Source organism: Onychostruthus taczanowskii, unplaced genomic scaffold, assembly GCF_017590055.1.
Source record: "Onychostruthus taczanowskii isolate IOZ18803 unplaced genomic scaffold, ASM1759005v1 scaffold20, whole genome shotgun sequence".
Taxonomy (NCBI): Eukaryota; Metazoa; Chordata; class Aves; order Passeriformes; family Passeridae; genus Onychostruthus; species Onychostruthus taczanowskii.
In genome coordinates, this window is record NW_024499240.1 from 120,972 (window position 1) to 136,256 (window position 15,285).

At 62.7% G+C, this 15,285-nt stretch overlaps 1 protein-coding gene across 5 annotated transcripts in view; it reads left to right on the forward strand.

Moving 5' to 3' along the window:
* Positions 1-15,285, forward strand: part of SPEG (striated muscle enriched protein kinase) — a 38,943-nt gene that overhangs the window by 3,968 nt on the left and 19,690 nt on the right. For 2 of the 5 annotated variants that reach the window (XM_041403234.1, XM_041403235.1), the window contains exons 2-6: positions 9,012-9,101; positions 9,357-9,738; positions 10,802-12,321; positions 13,285-13,428; positions 14,223-14,405. In XM_041403234.1, the coding sequence (XP_041259168.1) occupies positions 9,012-9,101; positions 9,357-9,738; positions 10,802-12,321; positions 13,285-13,428; positions 14,223-14,405 (2,319 nt within the window). The remainder of the gene's footprint in view (positions 1-9,011; positions 9,102-9,356; positions 9,739-10,801; positions 12,322-13,284; positions 13,429-14,222; positions 14,406-15,285) is intronic. The other 3 variants (XM_041403236.1, XM_041403238.1, XM_041403237.1) reach the window with 2 other exon arrangements.

The following is a 15,285-nucleotide window of genomic DNA, read 5'->3' on the forward strand; positions in this document are numbered from 1 at the left end:
TGCCTCTCATTTCAAGGTTGGATGTGTCCATCTTGGGTTCCCAGTGCAGGGCCTTGCTCCTTTCGCCTCCACCTGCACTCAGCAATCAAACCGTCTTGGAGCCTTCCCTCTGTCCAGGAAGCAGCCAGCACCTGCCTGGATTTGGGGCAGGAAAGGGGGCAGAGGCTTCCTGTGTGTGGTGACTCTGCACGAACCCCTCCTGTGCGAGGAGTTACAGTGGGGGCACGTTGGCAATTTTTCAGCTGATGGTGCCCGGCAATGGCAACGGAGCCCACTGGGGATGGCTGTGCTGACAGTGTCCCTGGTGGCTCAGCATCTCTGGCCACTTACCTCAGTGCCTAATTTTAGTCCCGTAGTTTGCAGCACCGTGCCCGTGTTTAATGCCAGCTGCCCCAGAGTGGCTCCCACCTCTGCCCCCATCCACCTGGGCAGGGGTCTGGTGTGGGGTCCACGTGTGCCACATTCCCATCCCAGGGTCTGTCAGAGCGAGACGGCTGCTCCCAGGGAGCGGGGCGGTGAGTGCAGCTGTCCAGTCAGTCACCTCCACCCCTGCCCTCTCGCCTGCTGCTGGAGGGTTATTTTTGCTGAGGAATGTGCCATCCTCTCGGATTCTGGCAGGCTGCAGGGCTTGTGTTACAGGCAAGAGGCCGAAACCCAGGCCTGCAGTTGGGTAAATATAGCACCAATATTCGGGACTGCATGAGGGGACGACAGCCTCTTCCTCCTTCCAGGGCTGCCCATCGCTCCCATCGCCCTTCCTGCCGCCTGACACCAGGTTGCTGGAAGGAGCTGGCTGCTTCCACCCTGCTGCCTGCACTCTTGCCTGCTTCCCCCACAGCATGCAGCCCCTCACTCCCAGCTGGGGGGTATGCCGGGGCTGGCAGACCAGGGATGTAATGCTTGTGCCATCCCGCTCCATGTCCAGACCCAGAGCCAAGGTCACATTGCTGCTTTGCATCCCTGCATTCCGTGCCTGCAGTGAGCACCGTGTGCTCAGGCATCCTTCTTGTGGCAGCAGAGGGAGGCAAAGCTGGGAGGGCACCGGGGTGTCCCAGCCCCTGGGAGAGGGGGGACAGCACAGCACTGCTCCTCCACAGGGCCACAAGGATTCTGTGGCGCTGCCCTGCTGGGTGACAAGGGACATTGCGCTGCTGTATTTATATTCCCTGGGGACAGAGCTACGGAAGGTGCCCACCTACCCAGGCTCCCAGCACATCCCCACCTCCCGCCGACCATCCCCAGCAGCTCCAGGAGGTGCAAACGCATGAAAGATTCATGGCCAGACCTCCTCCTACTCGAGACGCCGCATGCACACACCGCCATCAATTATTCAAGCACTGAGACAAGGGGCTGCTGGCTGGGACCAGGGGCAGGGGGCTGCTGCCAGGCCAGAGCTGTGGGACCGGGTCAGGATCTGTGCAGAGCAGTAGGGAGGCCAGCAAGGTGTGCAGGGCTGTGGTTCTTGGAAGGGTGGAATTAATGCTGCAGTTTGAGCAAGGGTTTGCTGTCTGCTTTGCTTGGGGCTGATGTGTCCGGCAGGCAAAGCTGGAGCTGGGTGGCAGTGGGGCCACCTGCTCCAGGTCTGCTTCTTGTCTGTGCCACAGCTGCACTGGCTGCCACTCTCTGTCCTAGGTCCCTGACCTGCAGAGGAGCAGGGCATTGTCAGGGCTGCCCCTGGGCTGGGGCAGGGCAGAAGGGCAGCCCTAGCTGCAGGTGACCATCACCTCCTGTAGGACACCTTCTGCAGTGACTTTGGCTTTGCCTTGGTGGGGCAATTTGCAGGTGCTGCTGCCACTGAAAAGGACTTTTGGTGCATGCAACAGGCACAGCCTCTTGGAGGTGACCCAGCTATTCCTAAAGGTTCAGCATCTTTGGGACAGCCCTGAAGCTTTTACTGAGGGATGGCTACAGAGTCACAGTTGCTGGGAAGAGCTCTGTGCCCAGCCAGCCAGGAGCTGAGACCAATGGGCAGCAGATGCAGGATAGTTGGAGGATATACAAGTGACTGTGTTTTGGCTGGACAAAGGTGGTCCTCCCTGAGGCTGTCCTTGTGGGTGCTTTGGGGACAGCACCCTTGCGCTGGCACCACTGTGTGACACGTCCAAGACTTGGTGCTTCTTCCCAGCATCCCTGAATAGTCTTTTAATCCCACTTGAGTGTGAAAAGAATGCATAGGCTGTGTGTCTGCAGCAGGACCACAGGCATGCACAGAGGGGGTGAGAGTACCCGGCAGGGAAGCCCTGGGTGCAGGTACCCTGGCATACATGAGCCCCACAGTTCACCTCTTTACCTAGCTCTGGCTCAAGGGTACCCATTTCTGTCCCCACCCAGGGCTGGCAGGGGACAGCAGAGACCTCTGTCTCTGACAGGAGATTCCCTTAATGCCAGCTGTAGCATTTGTAGGACTTGTCTGACGTGCAGGGTCTCCACGGAAACCCCGCAGCATCACTCGAATTGTGGGACTGACAGAAATGTTGTATAAACAGCTCCTTTTGTACTGGGTAATTTGCAAGTTATTATGGAGCCATGAAAAGCCTCACGTTTGGAGTCATGAGCTGGGAGGGGAAGCAGAGAAAAGCTACCAGAGCTGCCAGGCATCATGGGGAGCGTGATGCCTGTGAGCAGCTCCTTGTGGAGCAGCTGGCTCCCCAGGGGACAGGTGAGCAGCGTGGGGACAAGCGCTGGGTGGGGAGGCCTCCAGCAGCGTCCCCATGGATGCTCTGCAGTGGGAAGGGGCAGCTCAAACAGATGGTGAGGCCAGGACCTTGGCAGCCTCTTCAAGGGCCTGGAAAGTGGGCTGATGAATGCTGCAGGGCTTGGTGAGTTGATGAGGGAAGGTATCGAGCTATGGGGCACCAAGAACTGTGGGGGACATGGCATGCAAGACAGGACCTGCTGAGGCTGTGAGGATGGGACTGCCCCTCTGGCTTATTTGTAGCATCACCCAGAAAACTGGGACAGGCAGCAGGGCTCAGGATGGTCAGCTGGGGAAGGTGTGCCAAGGTTGTGCCAGCACCCCAGGAGCACTTATAGGTGTTAATGTCCCTGACCAGCCTCAGTGGGGACTCCCACCCACAGCTTCTGCCCACATCCCAGGAGCCCCATCTCAGCTCGGTCCTGAGCACAGAGTCCTGCTCTGAGCTGTGCTGTGGGTCCTCACCCCAGCACGAAGGGAGGTCTCATGTGTGTCATGCCACATGGACAGGGACAGCAACCCACCTTTTCAGGTCAAGCTTGTCTCCCCATCAGCCACAAAGCAGTGATGCTGTGACAGGGCTGAGCAGCCCAGCCCTGCACACCCATGTGGGTCCTGAGGCACCTGGGGGGCAGGGTACAAGGTTTCTCTTGGCAGCAGCACTGGGACTGGAGGCTGTGTGGTTTGCCAGGGGAATTGATGTGAAGCACCGTGCCCATATTAGCTCCTGTTCACGTGCAGTTGTGCTGTGACCCACAGCCCTGTCTTGGCAAGGGGATCTTTCTGTGTTACCGATGCCTGGGGGATGTGGGGCACTGAGCAGAGGCTGGCAGAGTGATGGTGTGCCTGTATCTTGGCTGGGCAGTGCCATGGCACACTGCAAATGTGCTGCTGGGTGCGGGGTTGCGGCAGCTGTGGGTGGAGAGCACTTTGTGCTGGAGAGCACTTTGGAGACAGAGCGCTGCTCTGTTGTGTTGTTTCCATCCCAGTTGGTCTGCGTGTAGGGGCTGTAGTGGGAGAGCTGTGTCCTAAGAGAGAAGCGCAACCCCTGTCCTGGGCAGTGGGGCAGGATGGACAGGTGACAGGGAGAGCGGTACAGCTGCACTGCCTGGCAGGGGGCTCGGACCCTGCCTGCCGTGTAGGCAAAGCCAGAGGAGGAGAAAACACGTATCCTCAGACACGCCCCCTCCCTCCGTCCCTCCCTCCCTCCTCTCTACGACGGTGCCCTCGCCCCCCGCCACCTGTGCCCTGCCTGTCCCCCACCGCTGTCACTGTGTGCCAGGGCTGGCGGGGAGGCGGAGGCGGAGGCAGGCGGGGGAAGGATGGAGGGAGGAGCACTCCAGTGATGCTTCATGCTCACAGCTCCAGCCCTCCCGAGAGCCCAACCTGGCGAGCCCCTTCCTCTCCCTCCGCCGTTCCCGGCTGCCGGCGGTGAAGGATGCTCGGAGCATCGCGTGCAGCCGCGGCGTGCTGACAGCGGGGACCCCGCCGGGAGCGGGCTGCCGTCCTGCCGGGCCTGAGTCCGTGTCACCGGGCCGGCAGGGCTCTGCAGAAGCATGAAGAAGATCTGGGTGAAGAAGCGTTTCCAGGTAAGGGCTCCAGGCTGCCGTGCCGGCGGGTGCCGGGAGAAGGGGGCAGTGCCGAGAGCGGCTGGGGATGGGAATGGATGCTGATGGAGACGGGAATTGGGATGCGAATAAGGATGGGGATGGGAGTGTCCCTCCAGCCCTTCCGTTGCCCCCTGGGGTTCCCCAGGGCTTTGCACAGCGCCAGCTTCAGCCCCGCTTGCAGAGCTGCCAGCTGCTTGCCTGGCCTCGCCAGCCCGGGCAGGAGGGGCAGAGGGCAGGGGCTGTGCACCTCCTGTGCCAACACCCGGGCTGGGACCCCCGCCGGGGCTTTCCCCACGCCCCTCTCTGCCCTCTCTGCCCTCTGGAGCCGGGGCAGCAAATGGAGGCTGCTCCATGGCTCCCCCAGCCCCGCTGCCGGTGGTCACGGAGCTGGAGACGATGCTTTGCATGCGTCATCCCCTCCGCGTCAGGAGCATGCCTGGCACAGGAAAGGCTCCTTCGCGGGCCCGCCGCACGCTCCGCTGCCGAGCAAGGAACAAGGACGTCACTTGGCCTCAGCGGGGGGTGGAGGATGGGGAGCATACTTCCAGGAAGCCCCCCGCCCCCAATTCCCAGGGGCACACCAGCCCGATGCGGACGCACAGCCTCCCCGCTGTCACTCTGCCTGGTGGCCCAAAGGGCACTGGGAAGGGGCTGTGATACGCAGCACCTTCGCAGGAGTGGAAGATGCACGAGGTCCCCAGGGAGGGAAGGTGCCGAGGGTCCCTCTGGGGCAGGGTGGTTTGCACAGCCTGGCTGCCCCATCTGCATTTGGGGGCAGCGAGTCCGGGGCTGGCCCGTGTGGCAGGGCAGGGTCCTGCACGGCTGGCTGAGCACGGGAGGGGTATCAGAACAGCCACAGCGGCTGTCTCTCTGCACCAGGCAAGTTACTCACTCCCTCCCCACCTCATTCCATCCCTGCTCCCTGTCTGCCTGTCTCACACAATAGGCAGCAGTGCCATGTGGTGCTGGGTTCCATGTGCTAGGTGGTGGCAAGCTCCACGGTCCCAGGAGATTCTTCACTCCCTGTTGGCCCATGGCCATGGTGAGGGATGCCCCATGTCTGGGCCAGCACAGGACCCCAGGCTGGGCAGGTGGATCCATGCCTGGCACAGGGCAAGGAAACACCTCCAGGTCTCACCCAGCTGCCTTGTAGTGTAGGTTTGAAGCTAGGTGTGGATCCCAGCCAGCTCCTCTCTAATCCAGGCTGGGTGGCACAGAGCGTGCTCCTGGGGCTCCTCCACCCCTTTTCCCAACATGCAAATGAAATCCCACGCAGGAGGATTACCCCCACTCTCTGTCTGTCCCCTTCATGCAGACTCAGATCCCACACCAAGCCCTGAGCTGCTCCTGCCCCCTTTCCATCTCCTGGCCTTGGGCTGACCCTGCATCACCCAGCACTTGCTCCCTAGTGGGCTGCAGGTGGGTGCTCTGCTTGAGGTGGGTCCAGTCTGCGGGGTGCCCTGATCCTACAAGGTGCCCTGATCCCTCAGGGTGCCCTGATCCTGTATGGACCTGTTGAGAGGTGAAGGGGAAGGGGCTCAGCCCCTCTGTAGCTCTGTGCAATGGAGCCCAGCTCTCTGGGTACACTCACCATACCTGGTGGGGAGCCGATGGCGCCTGTCCCTGGGGAAGCCACAAGAGTACCCGATAATGGCACTCAATTGCATTTTCATTTTTTAATGGGGGAATTATCCGCCAATGGTGCAGTTAATCACTCATCTTTCCCTGGACTGGAAGATGGGCTGCCAGCCAGAACCAGCAGAGTCAGCCGAGAAGGGGAGGTGAAGCCTGGCTCAGCCTGAATACAAATGTGTCTCGTGCAGCCGCTGCCCTCTGGCCAGCACTGCATGCAGGCAGAGGCACTGGTGGGAACCCGAGTGCTGCCCATGTGCAGGGTCTGCCACAGCAGTGGCAGCAGCTTTGGGGCTTGTGAAATGAGCCTGCTGCCCTTCAAGGGCAACTGACTGCTTGCCATGCTTGGCTGGCTGTCCCTGGGGTCTGGCTGTCCGTGACCTGCTTGGAAGCTGGAGATGCGGTGGGGAAGGAGGGGCTGGTGGAGTGAAGGGCTTTAAGACAGGGTATCCAGCTCTGGACTCCACACTGGGGAGACAGGGCATGGGCCATCAGTGTCCTGGGGAGACCCTGTCACCCAGACTGGCTGGGAAGGATGCTCAGTGCTGGCAGCCCAACCCGGCCTGTCTGCACTCCACATTCCCACTCCTGCCTGCCTTGGAGATCACTCCGTCCCTCTTCTTTCCTGGGATATGGCGTCAGTGCACACTGGGTCTGGCAGACAGGATGCCCTCAGCTGGTCCCTTCCCTGGCACACAAGTGCCCAGGCCTGGGCTGCAGCACAGAGGGCAGCCAAGTTGGCAGGGAGCTCCTGGTGCTTCCACCCCGTGCTCGGTTCCCACCTGCCCGCCCAGACTGCATGGGCAAGTGCAGCCCCTGTGCCTCCAACTGTGCACCGACAGGCCAGCCCCCCGCTGCCAGGCAGCCTCTCTCTCAACTGGCATGGCCTCTACAGTGGAAGAAGGATGCTGTCCCCGTGCTGGGACAGTGGCCATGGTGGAGTCTGGGCCAGTGCCTGGAAGACATTTTACTGGCCAAATCCCCGTGCTGGCTGGGTGGCTTTAAAGGGGCTGCAGAGCACTTGGGCAGCAGCCCAGGCAAAGACTTCGCTGCAGGCTATGCCAGCTGCAGGCAGCATTTCTGGGGCACGTGGGATGCCCAGGACTGCCACTCTTGGGCTTGGGCTGCGCACAGGGCTGGGGTGCACAGTGCCATCACCGAGGAGGCTCCGTGCGCGCGCGTGCGCACAGGTGTGTGAGCGTGCGTGGCCGGGCATGCGCTACACGTGCCCACCCACACCCATCCATCTCTGCGTGTGCGCGGGGGCGTGTGCCTGTGGGTACCCGTGGGTGTGCAGCGAGGGTGCATGTCAGCAGTGGCAGGTGTGCCCTGCCCGTGGGAGGGCGTGAGCGGGGTGACGTGTGTCGTGCCAGAGCGCGCGTGAGAGGTCGTGGGTGTGAGCGGCGCTGCGTGTGCTGGGATGGGGGGTGTGTGTGGTGCGAGGCTGGTGTGGCGGCGGTGTGAGCGCACGGCAGGGACGTGTCACCGTGCCACGGGTAATGCTCTGTTCTCTTTTCCTTTGCAGAAGACCGGCCACTCGCGGCGCTTCGGGCGCTTCACGCATGGTGCGTTGAGTTACCAGGACCCAACTCCCCCTGCCCCGAGTGTGCCAGGATGGGGCCCAGCACCATGCTGGAAGGGGCAGCGAGCAGAGGCTGGGCAGGGCTGGATTGCATCTTGCCAGCCACAAAATAGGGTCCCAGTCAGCCAGGAGCTCACAGTGTCCCCCATGCAGCTGGTCTGCTCCTGGCCCTGCAGCTCTCCTTGCTCAGGGGCTGCCAGACTGTTGTGGATAGGATTGGGAATCTGATGCACTAGCAGTGCGTGAAGCAGTTGGTCGTGTGCTGGGCTGCAGAGGGGTGGCCTGGAGTGGGGGGAAGCAGTGTGCCACCCCACACACCTTGAGAGTGCAATGGAGAGGAGCAGTGGTGGGGCTGGGGACATGTTTCTCACTGTAGGGGTTGTTGCTGCAGCTTGTGAGGGCTTGGGCAGTGGCAAAGAGGAAAGTCAGTCCTTCCCTGGCAGCATGGCACTAGTTTTCCTGGAATGGGACTTTAGGGTGATACTGAAATGGCCTTGCCACATCCGGCCTGGTGGTGGGCAGCTCTTAGTGATGCCCTACTGGAGAATTTTGGCTTTATCAACCGCAGCTGTGCTGTGGAGCACAGCTGTGTTGTACAGCACTTGCACTGGTGGGGCAGAGGATGGACTTGTACATGCCAGGGGGAGGCTGCGTGCACATGGACACGTGTCCGTGTGCTCCAGCACCCCCAGGAGTGCCCAACTGGGGCACAGATTGGGAGGATCCAGCCCCAGGCTGAGATGCATTGCAGGCACAGAGGGATGTATGGATCCTGCCGCGGTGAGGCCAGCAGCTCCAGGGATAGGGGGGCTGTCCTGCTGGGCAGGATGTGGCTGTGGCACAGGGAGGGAATGGTGCTGTGCGCTGCACAGCTGGGACGGCGTGTGTGAGGAGAGGGTCTGTGTGCAGCGCTGGAGCGGTGTGCAGTGAATGTGATGCAGAGTGGAGACGTGGTGGGGAAGTGCTGGGGACAAGGGCCCCCCGGCTGCCCCCCGCGTCTCCGCAGGCCGGGCCGATAACCGGGTGTTGATGTCTCTCTCTCTCTTGCTGCCCCTATGGAAGCGAAGTTTTCCGCTCCTGCAGGAAACAAAGCTACGGTAGGAAGATGCCTTCCCAATGCCATCACTGTCCCCATAGTGGAGCCTGTGCCCCAGCCTGCCACCCTCCTCTGTCACTTCCACTGTCCCCTTGCTCTGCTTTTCTGTCCCCGTGCCACCTCTGCCAGCTGTGTTCTCACTGCTGGCACTGACGCCCTTCCTCCCATCATCTAACACTGTTACTGCCTGCTCTTGCCCTGCTGGACTTTCCCACTCCTAGTCCTGCCTTTCCCTACTGGCAGCTTGTCCCTGCAGGTCACAGTCATGCCTCCTGCCCTGGAGCTGCCTGGGCATTGCTCTCGTGCTCCTGGAGCCAATGGGTCTGCAACAGGCAGTACCAATGTGGTCTGCTGCCTGTCTGTACCCTCACTCCCTACTCTCCCCTCCCACCCCAGACTCGGAGACAGGTGAGGATGAATCCAGCGACCCCCAGGTGACACAGCGCAGTGATCTCCAGGATGAGACGGCCTTCAGCACCCCCACGGGTGAGCAGGGACACCTGGCTGGCACTGAGCCCTGACACTGGCTGCTGGCCATGACTCCCCACAAGGCCTCTGCTGGCCAGGCTTTCGGGGTGTCCATGGAGCTGTGATCTACCCATACTAAGGGGGGAGGGCTTGAGGCAGCAGGGTGCTGCTCAGGACAAGCTGGGACACCCCACGGTGGTTCAGCCCTTTCTGAGCAGGATGCTGAGCTTGTCTCCTCAAGCACCCAGTTTTGGCTCATCCCTCTTCTCTCAGGTGGGTCTGACACCCTCGTGGACGCCTCCATGAACACAACGCCGACCTCGGTGCTGGCCCTGTCACAGGCAGAGGAGCGCTCCAGCTGGTCAGGCAGCCAGCAGACCGTGGTGGAGAAGGAGACGGATGCCAGCCTCTCTGCACGGGGACCCTACCTCCGTCCCGCTGCCTGGCCGCAGCCGCAGGGAACCCCAAGGCAAGCAAACACGCCGGCCCCACGTGGCGCCGAGGTCCGGCACCTGGGCGTGGAGCCGCTGGTGCGGGCATCACGGGCTAATCTGGTGGGCACGAGCTGGGGGTCAGAGGATAGCCTTTCGGTGGCCAGCGACCCGTACGGCAGCGCCTTCAGCCTGTACCGAGGACGGGCGCTCTCTCTCCACGTGTAAGTAGCCAGGGGAAGCACACGGAGGGGACATCGCGCTGGGGCCATCTCCTTCAAACCCTGCAGCCATCTCCTTCCCTCCACCTGGGCTTTCTTTGCCTTCACCTTCCCCGATGAGGAGTGGGGTCTCTGAGCAGTAGGCAGCCTGTTCTCGTTGAGAAGGTGGGAGCAATGCAGCCTCGGGGTGATGTAGAGTGGGGTCCCTTTCTGCTGTGGCCAGGTTGAGGCTGGGTGTATCCCCTGTGCCACTGCTTGAGCTGCAGTACCCCACCTTCAGATTATACCATGGGCATTTTCCTGTTCCACCCCACCGTGGTGCTCTGTGCAGCCCTCAGTGTGGGGAACTGGAGGTGCACAGTAGCCTGGGATACACTCAGGCAAGTGCCTGCTCACGGTACAGGGGTGACAGTAGGGTCCAGGGACATGCTGCCTCCCCAGATCCTGCTGATGTGCTCAGAGCCCCCGTCCCTCCCTACTGCCTTTGGTTCCCATACCAGCAGGCCTGCTCCTTTGACCTCCATCTTGCTCTTTTTTTTTGTTTAAGGCTGCTTCTTCCACCAGAACCTCATCTCCATCTTATGATTTCCGCTCTGCGTTTGCTGAGCCCCTCTGGGGGCAGTGGGATAGGAAGATGTGCCCACAACAGCATGTGCACAGGCAGGGTTTGCAGCCTTGGGGACCCCTTCTGGCCAGGCTGCACTGCCTCAGCACACCAGGACACCCCAGCAAACTGGGGCACACCCAGCCCCTGGTCCTGTCTGCATGGTGGCCCTGGGGAGGGGACTCATTGGATAACCCAGCATCACCCTGCTGCTCCACATGAGTAGGCCTGGGCAAGGGGTCCCAGCAGCCCAGGACCCTCACCTAACCCAGATAGCTCCCACTGGTCTTGGGGTGACCAGATGCCCTTGCTGGGACCCTTGAGTCTCCCCAGGCTGCCCTGACTGTTTGACCCCTTTGCCATGCCCCATTGGGCACTGTGGTGCAGGCTGGAAGCTGAGATGCAGCCAAGCAGGTACAAGGGTGGTCTCTAAGCCATGCTCCTCTGTCTCTGCCCTTGCAGCAGCATCCCCCAGGGAGGCTACCGGAGAGATGACCTCCACAGAGGCCCTGTCTCTCCAAAGCCTGGAGCAGAGGCCCCAAGATCCCCCGCTGCTCTGCCGCTGACTGCCAAGCCACCCATCGTCCGCTCACCATCTCCTCGCGCTGGCACGTGTCTGCAGCCGCCCACTGGCATCGCATCCCAGCCTGCTGCCCGTGGCCCTGGCGTCCCCTCCTTCACACCCGTGACCCCTCGCAAGAAGTCCTCCGTGCCGGTAGAGTACCAGGACATCGTTCCTGAGGAGTACGAGGAGAAGATCAAGAAGCCCAAGTCCTCTGGGTACTCACAGGGTAGCACACAGGACTCCCGTCCGCAGACACCCATGAGTGACACCTCCGGCCGCATCTCCGTCCGGGCATCCCCCAAGCTGGTGCGTGCTGGCTCCAGGATCTTCGAAAGGCTTCAGTACTTTGAGGAGCGGCAGAGGAGCCTGGAGCAGGACAGTCCCTTTCCCGCACGCTCCAACCTGCCGCTGCGCAAGACGCGCTCCTTCGACCAGCCTGGCACCGGCACGCGCCGTGCCAGCACGCCAGGTGGCTCGCGGGAGGACCTGCGGGAAGGTGGCCGCTGGGAGCCGGGCAGCACGGCGGCGTGCCGGCGTTTGGCCTTCCGGCAGAAAGCCGCGTCCTTTGACGAGCGGGGCAAGTTCGCCAACCGCGTCTATGCTATCGAGCACAAATTTGCAGAGGAGCTGAGCCGCATCAAGCGGACGGTCTCCAAGCAGCAGCTGCGGCGCTCCCAGGAGCTGTGCAAAGCCGGGTTGCCCCCGGCACCCTCGCCCCCAGCGGCCAGCGAGCCCCCCGCACCCCGTGCCCCCCGCACCTCTTCCTCTCAGGGCGCCGGCGCACGCAAGGCACTGCCACCCAAGACCTGCCCGCCGGCAGAGAGCACACACGTCATCCAGCACTTGGCACTTTCCAGCGTGGTGTTGGTGGGACCTGATGGGGAGCCACTGCCAGGGGGGCAGCGCGGGAAGAGAGCCCCAGTGGGGGGGGGTGGGGCGGCTGGACAGCCCAGCTCGGTGGAGGATGCGGGTGCCAGGAAGGGTCTGCAGCAAGAAGGCGTTGGGGAAGTGAAGAAGAAGGAGCAGTGGCCATTGGCACAAGCCAGCCCGCAGGGAAGGGTGGCCCTCTCTCAGGCGGGTCCCGCTGAAGGCAGTCTGCACCCAGATGGAGGCCCTGCCCGTGGCCCGGGGGCACTGAACGAGGCTCTGGCTGCCCGGCTGGCTGTGCCCCACGGACTGTACCGGCGGCCGGAGACACCCACAGAAGTGCGGTTCCTGCCTTGGGCAAAGCCGGGGATGGAGCAGGAAGCTCGTCTGGAACGAAGCTGGGCAGGACAGCATGGTGTGGGCAGGGAGGTGGAGAGAAGGCAGATGAAAGTGTCAGAGAAGAAAGAGAGTGGCCGGATGGCTCAAGAAGGCAGGAGCACACGGAGCAAGGGGAAGGGACGCCGAGCCAGGCCCACCTCTCCAGAACTAGGTAGGGGCATGGCTTTCTGCCTTCCTGCAGGCACAGAGCTGGTCTGGCCAGCCCCTGCGTGGGTTGGGGGACCTCCATCCTGCTCTTGGGAGGCATGAGGAGCCCAGGGGTGGAGGGACATGACTCTGGAGGCTGGGGTAGTTGGCACCAAGCAATGCCACAGGACAGACCAGCCTGGCTGCCAGTTTGCTGGGCCTTGAGGTTACAGTGCTTGCTATCTTCTCCATACCTCTTGTCTGGCACAGGAAAGATACAGTGCACTGACTTGTGGCATAGAGCCCTGGTCTGGGGCACAGGGCACCCAGTGCAGATTGTTCTGTCTGGGCCATGCTTGGTGGTCCAGGCAGGGCATGCAGCCCAAGCTTCCCCAGGGGAAGGTGGCTTGGCTGGGGGAGAGGTGTCCTGCCCATCCCACCATGCAGCAGTTAGACCAGACTATACCTGGGCTGGGAGCTTTTAGACTCTGCTCTAGCCAGAGAAGTGCCAGGCCCACATGTCTGAGGCTCCTGGCACAGCCCCAGGACTTTTGTCCGTGTACTGGGGCCATGAGAGGGGAGGGAGCTGGGAGGTGCTTGCTGGTGTATTGGGGTGCAGCAGCCACCATCCCATGAGGGACTGGGGGAAGTTCAGGGTGGGGGGTGCAGCAGGCTATACGACCCTCCTTCTTCCACACCCCACTGTCGCCTCATCTCTTCTGTCCTATGGGGATGTACAAGAAGCTGTATGCTTCCTGCCCCTTCCTGGTCCCCTGTCTTGTCCCCACTGCCTGCTCCGTGCCATGGTGGATCCTGATGTGGTCTTTTCACCCACTGCACGGCCCAAGTACCTGCTAATGCCCCAGAGAGGGTGTGGTTGAGCAGTGGGCTGGGAGACCCATGCTCTGCCTTCATGCAGGCCTGCATGGCACAGGACCCACTCACTCCACCCTGCTGACAGCCACGGGGCCCATCTCTCCCTGTGCAGAGTCTTCAGATGACTCCTATGTCTCAGCGGGTGAAGACCCCCTGGAAGCCCCCATCTTTGAGATCCCCATCCAGGACATGGCAGTTGTCGTGGGGGCAGAGGTGCTGCTCAAGTGCATTGTCACGGCCAACCCGCAGCCAGAAGGTGAGCTGCCCTGGAGCGGGTGTCAGGGGCACGAGCATGGCAGAGGGACTCTGCATGCCCATGTCCCACCTGCGTGGCATGAGTGGGACACCCAGGCTGTGCTAGGTATCTCAGGGGAGGTGATGTGCCCACCCTGGGAGCACCCCTTCAGCCCTTCCTCCCTTCAGACAGGAGTGAAGTGCCTGGGCACTGCCTGCCAGGACAGGGGGCAGAGGACAGGGTGCCTGCTGTCCCCCAGTGCTGGGACGGGCTGTTGGGAAAGTGGGAGAAGGGCTACTGAGCCCTGCGCGGGCAGGGACGGTGATGCAACATGATCTAGTGGGTGGCGTCCCTGCCCATGCCGGAGGAGGTGGTGTTGGAACTAGATGGTCATCAGGGTGTCTTCCAACCCTGATGGTTTCTTCATTATGTCTTGAAGACATCAGGGTGTCTTCAAACCCTGTGGTTTCCACAGAAGCTTAGGGCTGATGGCCACCGGGCATGCTGTATCCAGGACGTGCGCGGGGGCAGCTGGGCACCCAGCCCAGCCGGTGCCAGTCGCCAAAGGCAGGCAGAAGCCAAGCAGCTTTAATTCCCTCTTCCAGTCTCCACTGGAGGGCAGGAGGATGTCAGGAAGCAGAGAGGGACCAGCCACGGTCTCTCCGTCAGAGGGCCGTGGGATCCCGGGGTTGCTCTCCATAGCAAATGGGTCCTCAGGCCAGGCAAAGGAGCGCCTGGCCTCCCCGGGGCCCTGCGCGGACCCCGGGAAAGCTCGGACTGTCCTGCCCACGCGTGACCCCCGCCTCTGCCGGCAGTGTCCTGGAGGAAGGACGGGGTCCCGCTGCGGAGCAGCACGACGCGCCCCATCAAGGCGGAGGGCGAGCGCCACACGCTGCTGGTGCGTAGTGCCCGGGTGGCCGACGCCGGGCTGTACACTGTCACCGCGGCCAACGAGGTGGGGGCCACCTGCTGCAGTGCCATCCTCAGCGTGCGGCCCGGTGAGTACCGCGGCCGGCGGATGGAGGGACGCCGGGAGGGAAGGAGGGAGGCAAGGAGGGAGGCAGACAGGGAGGGAGCGAGGGCTGGCGCCGCGGCAGGCTGGCTGCCAGCTCTGCCGCTGCTGTCACTGGGAAGAAACCGGCTTCCTTACCCTACAAGGCTCTGTCTGAACCAAAGCAGCTGACGTGCTCCCGGCAGCCATGGAAGGATCCTACCGTGGGGGGAGCGGGGTCAGGCTGTGAGCATCCCCTGGCGCCCAGCAAGCAGCCCAGTGGCCGGCCCCCACACCTGCCCTGTGTCCCGCTAGACATGGGGGTACATCGGCCTGCTCTACAACCCGCAGACCATGTGGGTACCCTCAGCCTGCAAACCATGTGGGTACTCCTACCTCCAGCATGTGAACCGTGGGGATATCCCAGCCTGCTCCCCAACCCGCAAATTGTGGGTACACCCCTGCACTCCGCTCCGCTAGCCGCAGGGAGACCCCCGCCCCACAAACTCTTAGCTGTGGGGACACCCTGCCTGCCCACCAAGCTGCTAGCCGGGGAGAAGCCCCCTGACCCCCGCCGCTGGCCATGGGGATACCCATCCCAAAGCCCTCCCCATCCCAAGAGAGTGTTTCTGGGCAGCAGGCAGAGGCTCAGAGCCGCCCCGAAGGCTGGAAGGACCCAAAACTCCCCCGCTCCGTGGTTAGGCGGGACAGTACAGCCAGGGGCAGCGGCGGCCGGGCAGGGCCGGCCGGGCAGAGCGGTGGGGGGCCGGGAAGGGCCCCGGCAGCCCCCGGCCCGCCGCGGGCCCTCCCCCGCGCTGCTGGCCCAGCCCCGGGGGCCGGCCGGCGCTGGGGCGGGGAGGGCTCAGCGGGCCGACGGCGCTGCGAGC